At 38.9% G+C, this 7725-nt stretch overlaps 1 protein-coding gene across 1 annotated transcript in view; it reads right to left on the bottom strand.

Moving 5' to 3' along the window:
- The window catches only part of ANKRD22 (ankyrin repeat domain 22), a 36054-nt gene that overhangs the window by 9597 nt on the left and 18732 nt on the right, over positions 1–7725 (bottom strand). Inside the window, exons 3-5 of the mRNA XM_024563454.4 lie at positions 5254–5361; positions 2667–2744; positions 373–471 (exon numbers count right to left, since the gene is read on the bottom strand). Of these exons, the coding sequence (XP_024419222.2) occupies positions 373–471; positions 2667–2744; positions 5254–5361 (285 nt within the window). The remainder of the gene's footprint in view (positions 1–372; positions 472–2666; positions 2745–5253; positions 5362–7725) is intronic.

Genomic DNA, 7725 nt, shown 5'->3' with positions numbered 1-7725 from the left:
TACTAATTCAATATCTATATAAATGATTTTAGTTCTTTAATTTATGTTTATGTGTTAAAAATGTAACTCCAGAAAGTAATAATGATATCCATATATTCAAAAATAAATGCTAAAATGCTTTTACAATACAAAGAACCAAGTATCTAAATATAAATAAATAATTGAATTAAAAGTTCAAACGAAAGATTTTTTTCCTGAAAGTTTAGGCCAAAAACGTGGGTACACGTTATACATGGCAAAATACGGTATTTAATGAGGATGATTAACGTTGCTGTTAACACCACACTCAACGGTAACTTAATTCAACACAAGTCCAAAGTTAGAGGATCAGGCTGCTGGAGATACCACAAACCATGGTCCACAGTGTCTTACCTTGTTTCTTTTCGTGGGGTCGGCATGGGCTTTAAGGAGCAGAGGGATAAGATTCTGGTTTTTCATTTCGCAGGCGTAGTGCAAGGCAGTGCGGCCATACTGAAACACAACGGAGCCGCGTTACCGCTGAGCCATCACACTCCACAGGCCGCCGCACGCGGCTTCAGCAGCAAGGGCTCCTCACGTTTTGTAGGCGACAACTAAGCAAAACAGGCCCAGCCATCTGGGGGCAGCTACGTTTTTCTGTTCTTAAAGTCTTTTCTGTCTCACCATGTTTATTATTAATGTTCTATAAGTTGCTGATATCTTCCTTTCTCATTTTCTCTCCCAAAAGCTATTGCTGAATTATCCAGAGGCCTTTTTTGTGGAATTCTGTATGTCTGGCCAATCAGCGCTTTGATCACATTACCGTCTTTTCCGTAGAGTCACCACATGGGCCATTTTGCAGATACCATCCTCTGTGATTCTTGATCAAAATCCCACAGTCTGAAGAAGGTCGCTGGTGCTCATATTTCTATAGCACACTTACAAGACCAGTGCAGTTGGGTATGTATAGAAGCCCTCCATTCCTGCTCTGTTGCAGTTTCTATTATGTACTATAAAATAGTGGATCTACTCTGTTGGTACTAATTTAAAACACTAACTACAGGTCAAAAGAAATTGATAGCTGGGGCATTTGTGCTAAAAATTTTACCTTTCAAAGCCAAACAACCATGGTTTTAGTAAGTGAAGAAATAATATCTTTGACTATCAAGATTAACAGAATTAACTCTGCATCTTTTTGCCTAGAAACTCCTCTAAAATCATAGGGAATAACGTTGTAATCTCATATTTTTTATTAAGTGATGGCATGATGAATGGAACATCTGGCTCTGAATTTTTCCATGTGAAATAGTCTAAAAAAGTACAATACACGGCATTACTTAGAGTTGGAAAATGGATCTTAATATACAGGTAGGTTTTGAAACGTGGTAAAAACCTGTGCCTATGTGCACATCTATGCATGAGTGTGCACAGGACTGTAACTCTTTATCTAGAGACTGAGAGAGACATAGGTAACTCAAAAATATCCTAGAGAAGTTTTGTTCACAAGCAAAGGTTTGAACATTCTGAATTATCTTTTACGTAATGTTTAATGACATCTTAATACATTTCAAAGTTATCTGAGAAAATGACGAATCACAGTAGTAGTCTGTCCAAATGGATCCAAAAATTATATTTGGAATAAGAAAAAGCACACATTTCATAAACTCGCTGTCTCTCTCTCCCCTACTCTCTTCTCACACACACACACACAAAGAGAGAGAAAATGAGAACTACATTGATTTAAACATCTGATACCAACATAACCCAAACTAAAATGATGTAAATAATTAATAGAAACAGAGAAAGGGACATTGTCTCTATCACCGAACATAGAATGGTAATATATACACAGATGTATACAACATAAATTAAGGATAGAGTATTTTTTAATCAAATTTTAACTGGCTTATTTTTTCAGTAAGGAACTAGGCAACCAAAATTTCATTCAATCAAATAAGCAAATAAAACTCCTTAGAAATAAATGTTTGACCCACGTAGGGCCATGTAAGGGGGAAGATGTGTTCAGGGCACAGTTGTAAAAGCTGAAAACAAAACCTTATGTTTATAAACAGGAAGAAGTTAGCCGGGGCTGCTCCTGTTGTTACTGCTGCTCTTAACATCATTTGGATTTTCCCTTGACCCTTGTTCTTACCTTTCTTTAGTTTGCAGGTGGGGGCCCTCTTTGCTGGCTGGGATCTTGGCTGCAGTAGCATCTGCTAACATTCCCTGAGCACTTACCATGTGTCAGGCGCTCTGCTAAGTGCTTTACATGAATCAGCCCTGTGAGTTATCGATATTCTCATTTTACAGATGAGCAAACTGGAAGCTGAGAAAGTTTATAACTTGCCACAACGCACACAGGTAAAAAGCGGCAAGCCTAGGTTTACGTGTCATAGGCATTCTGACTCCAGGTTCTTAACTACCGAGGACAAGTTTGGTTATCGGAGCCTTCATCTTGCTTAACCTCTCGCCAATGGTGGAGCAGGTTTTTGTTTAAATGTTCTATATTCAATAAAGACTATTCCCACAAGTTTAGTGTCCATATATAAACAACCTCAAGATCACATAACTGGCAGTGAAAAGAAAAAAGAAAAAGAAATGCAAAAGTGTCTAGGAAAATAAAACAAGCAGCTTTACAGATGACAAGTACACCACCTACAAATAGCATTTCGAATATTATTTCAAAATTACTAAAAGTACAAACTTACACGGTCTGCAGCGTTAACATCCACGCCAGCATCGAGTAGCATTCGGACAAGAGTCTCATTCTGCTTTGTCTTTGATACCTACGACAAATAGCCGTACAAAAGGTTTATTGACAAACATTTTCTTCATCTTGTGTCTGAACTATTCCAATCAATGTTTCATTTTAATCCCAATACCCCTATGTGCCCAAGATCTTGTTAAAAATTTCCCCCACCTCTACACCCCTTTCTAATATCAACTAGATAAAGCCAGGGTTCTCGGAGTGTGGACCTGGACTAGCATCAGAGCCTGGGTATTTAGAGATGAAAATTCTGGGCCCCCACTCCAGACCTACCAAATCCTACTGAGAACAGGGCCCTGCAACCTGTCTCCCTGGCTCTAAACTCTCCAATGACGTCCCATTGCTCTGAGAGCAAGGCGAACACTTAAGCCTGGCCTGCAAGGGTGTGCATGTTTTGGCCTCCACTTATGTCCCTGGCCGGCTTGCTCCACACCTGCTGGCTCACCTTGCCCTGGCCGCAGGGGCCTTTAATTAGTCTTTCACATCCCAGGCTCCCTAGTGCTGTAGAATAGTTGCACTGAATATTCTATTCCTTTTGTCTAAAAGCCTTCTCCCTCCTGTGTTTACCTTGTAAAGTAACCTTAAATACCTCTGTAATAAAAAAATGAAATAATAAAAAAATCATTTTTACTATTGCAGCCCAAGCCCCTCTTGCTCCAGGAAGCTTTCCCAGACCTAGCTGGCCATGTGAAATCCCTCTCTTTGACCATAACCTCACTCCTAACATTGATTGCCTCTCTCTGCACCACCTCTTCTTGGTAATTTTACATGTGTTCCTGCCTTTGTCTGATTAATGGCTCATTTTTCACTGCCCTCTAACTCTCAGGAGGACAAGGACTACACCTGTTGGGTTCACCATTTATCCTTAACACCCAGTACGGTGCCAGCACATAGTGGGTCCATAATAAGTTTGTGTTGACTGACTGAACAAAAGGATGAAACTAACTAGGCTCCTCAGAAATCCACTTTTCCTGCCTAGTCCCCTGAGATTCTGAGCACGTGACAGATGGATCATATCCCACGCCCCACCCCCACCAGAACAACTCTTTGCTTGAGGGAGCACAGCTCTTCCCGCTCAGAAGGGCTTGTCCTGGAGGTCAGCCCCTTTATTATCCAGGGAGCTCCAGCCAGTGGTCTTCTCGCTCTGTGCTTTCCTCTTGTGTCAGCGTCCGAACTGACTTTCTCCCTCCCTCCTCTGAAGTGACACAGTCCTTTCTGGTCTCTTTACCTGTAATTTCTTCTCATGTCATTCATTCTTTATATGCTACAAATTAAGCATTTCGGGCCCCATTAATAAACAGGGTACATGTGCAATCGGAGTCAGGCTATTGATTACAATTAGTAGTTGTGTCCAGGCCTCCAGCTTTTAAACATTGGGCTGTCTTAGAAAGCTGGATTGAGCATCAACAAATTCTGAATGAACCTTGCTAATCATAGATGTTTTCTTCATAATCTCCAAAAATGTTTGGAAATGAACAACAGGTTCCCCCAGCCCCCAAATTACAAATATTTAAATGTTATGCACTAAATACACAACTAATTTTTCAAGAACTTTTCAAGGATATAAGCAGATTATATGTTTATCTGTGAATTATAGTTTTCTCTCTCCCATAAACCCAAGCATCAAAATCAATGTTATCATATTTAATTGCAGTTCCTCAAATTCTGTAAAATTTAAATAACAGAGGAGGTAATAACATTTCTGACGTGTAGACCTTGTTCTGGACCTTATGTTAACAGGAATAACTAACAGCCACAGTTTATTAACTACAAAGAAAAAGGGAGACTGGTCATTGAACTGGAGTCAATTACACATCCATTGAGTCATCTCTCAAAGGCGGAACTGGCCACAGGAGAACAGTATGGAAAACTGTGAATGAGTCACTGCAAAGCTGTCACCTTATATGAAAAACAACAACAAAACTCAAGTGTCATCTTCTCCTTATAATAGAACTGCATTCCTACACCAACTACATCTTTAATCACTCAGGAACATCACTGCATGCCCGAAGACTCATTCAAGCCCGACTAAGTTCATCACAGGGAAAGGTGGGCTTCACAATCCCTGTATAAAGATCTTCTGTGTTTGTCAGCTCCTGGCTGCAAATGTCCTGGGCTCTGTTTTTTAACTGACAGCCAGGGTTGGTGCTTAACAATCAGAAACTCAGAAAAACATGTACAAAGACAAACTCCTCTTATGAAGAGGGGTAAAAAGAAACAGCACCTAGGAGGGGAAATTTTATTTTCAATATTCACGATTTTTGTGCTTCCCTAAGAAGATTTAAAGCAAGATTAATTCCTTTTTCTAAATAAACATCACACAGATGATTTTACTGTTGATTAATTTATTTGGCTACTTTCCTTTTTGTTTTACTTCACTCACAGCATCGCATGTCTGTTGGAAATGTCATTTACAGAATACAAGCCAAGCGCTTACTTTGTTACTATGTCTTTACATCTCACGGGCCCTGCAAGTCACACCACAGGCCTCCTGCTCACAGGCCCTTTGCTCTCACCAGTGTACTCACCATGAGGAAGTAACCAATAAGCAGGATGGGCATTAATAGGACAATGAGGAGATAATCAAAGAAGGTAAATTTTTTCTTCACAGCGTAATGCAAGCAGGTTCTCTCTTTCTAAAAATTAAGAAAAGAATTCTTCATGAATAAAATATTTCCTTTCAAGTTTCCTATTTTCAGACTACCCTATCAAAAAAATTACTTTATGCCTTTCATTTTTATGGTGCACAGGCCACCTTTTTTCTGTGAAGTATGTCTGCTGAAAAAACCCAGGTTTCCCTGATTAGAATATTGAATGGAGTACAGTCTACAGGAGAAGCTGGGGGAGGGGCGCAAAAAGATAACAGGTGGAGTGTACATTTTACAAATCATCAAAAGAAGGATTCTCACACATTTTGGTTTTGGTGAGCATGACATTGAGATATAAACATAGGACTAAATTCAGTATAAAAATCTATAGTTATCCCTTAAGCATCAATGGTATACAGTTATTCATTCTGCGGTTTGTTCATTAAAGAAATCTTAACCACATGGCAATTTTTCTGTTTCTACATACATACAGACAGTGCTAGAAGAATGGCAATGACTCAATTTAATTATTCAAATACATGAATATTTATCAGGTGATAAACTGGTGAGGAATGTAAAGCCTTGGGGCCTCAAAACCAACCCAGGGAGAGAGAAACACAAATAAGTATAATGCAGAAAGCTGTTGTGACTGCAACACCAACCAAATCAATGAGGAGAGAGGGAGGGCCAGAGAGAAAAAGGAGGCTAACTTCTACTTGGGGGAGGCACTGTTCTTAAACAAGTCTTTCTGGTTTTCTAATATAGAAATATATTTGTTCCCTGTAGAAGTTCTGTAAACTAGGCAAGAAGATAATAACATAATGAATTTAAAATCACCCGTTTAATCAAACAGCCCAGAGTTAACTGTGAAATTTTTAAATGTAGGTTCATGCTGCATGTGCAAAATTATATGCCTTTTTTTCAATTAACATTTAGGATACATGTGTTTTCCATGCCATTTAATGGTTTTAAACCTATGAGTGTAAAGACTGTTTGTCTCTCTGTTGACTAGAACTATTGTAATTTATTTAGCTAAACCTTACCTGTTGGACATTTGAGTTTTTAACTTTTGATTCTTATAAATAAGACTATGTGAACATCCTCATAAAGATGTGTCAACAGTTCTAAATTTGTCTGTAACATAAGTTTCTAAAAATATAATTCTTGGAATAAAAGTTTTAATGTTTTTCATATTGTGCTACCAAACTGTGCCCTAGTAAGATGATAATGATTTAAATTTCCTTCCTGATCAACACTTGGCTTTCTTTTTTAAGTCTGGTCAACTTGACAGACCAAAATATAGCTATATATCTATATCTGTATCTATATCTAGCTTTACATTTTTTAAAGATTTTATTTATGTTTAGAAAGAGGGAAAGGCAGGGAGAAAGAGAAGGAGAGAAACATTAATGTGTGAGAGATATATCAATCGGTTGCCTCTCACACGTCCCCAACTGGGGACCTGGACTCAATCCAAGCCTGTGCCCTGACGGAATCAAACCAGTGACCTTTCAACACGCAGGCGGGCACTCAATCCACTGAGCCACACCAGCCAGGGCCGTCTTTACGGTTTAACTTGCTTCCCATAGAATCAGTGTTCTCTGTTAAGCCTGTGCATCTGGGTCACCAGCAGAGCTCTTTGTTTGTTTTCAAGGCCTTTATTTAGTACTTCTGCAAATAACTCATAAAAACGTAAGTCTAAGAAGTGAGAAAGCACTGGTTTAAATCATTAATGCACAAAGATTATACTTGAGAAAAATATAAAAAGATCAAACATTTTAAAACATTAAGATATTTTTAAAATAGAAAATGCAAACCAATTATTCGGATAAAAACCTCTATTAATCTAAAGTATCCACTAAAGTCTTCTCCGTGATATTTCTAACACGAGAGGAGCCCAGGAAGCTGCCTCAGGTTCTCTGCAAAACAGAGATAAGTGTGTCTCCTCAGCCCCGCCCCTGTGTTGGCAAACATCTCCCTCCCTCAGCTTCCTGAGAGTAAGTCTCTTGAGAGAGGATGTGGACCCATCAACGTCTGTTTTTGCCACCTCTTCTCACCACAACTCCTCACACCTGGTTCTGCAGCTGGGAGATCTTGTCATACTCTAAGCTGTAGATCTGTCAGATTTAGAACAGGCATGACTTGCTTTGAAATCCAACCAAGCCATATATATATATATAAAAGAAAGTTCAGCACTGGTCTATTTTTCTGATAATACATTATTGCTCTAAATGGGTTGGTCTTTAAAATAACTTGGAAGGGGCAAGTGGGGCCCTACAGTCTGCTTTTCCTCACTGAATATTCAGGAATGAATGCAGGGCATGCATAATTATTACAAATAATGATTTTTTATGTTTCCTCAGGGTACTTTAAAGGTTGCCTTTACTAGGATGCAGGCTGTGGAAGTTCCAA

Source organism: Desmodus rotundus, chromosome 4 (assembly GCF_022682495.2).
Source record: "Desmodus rotundus isolate HL8 chromosome 4, HLdesRot8A.1, whole genome shotgun sequence".
In the NCBI taxonomy this organism is placed as follows: Eukaryota; Metazoa; Chordata; class Mammalia; order Chiroptera; family Phyllostomidae; genus Desmodus; species Desmodus rotundus.
The sequence above is the reverse complement of the archived record's forward strand: the minus strand, read 5'-3'. Positions and strand labels throughout refer to the sequence as shown.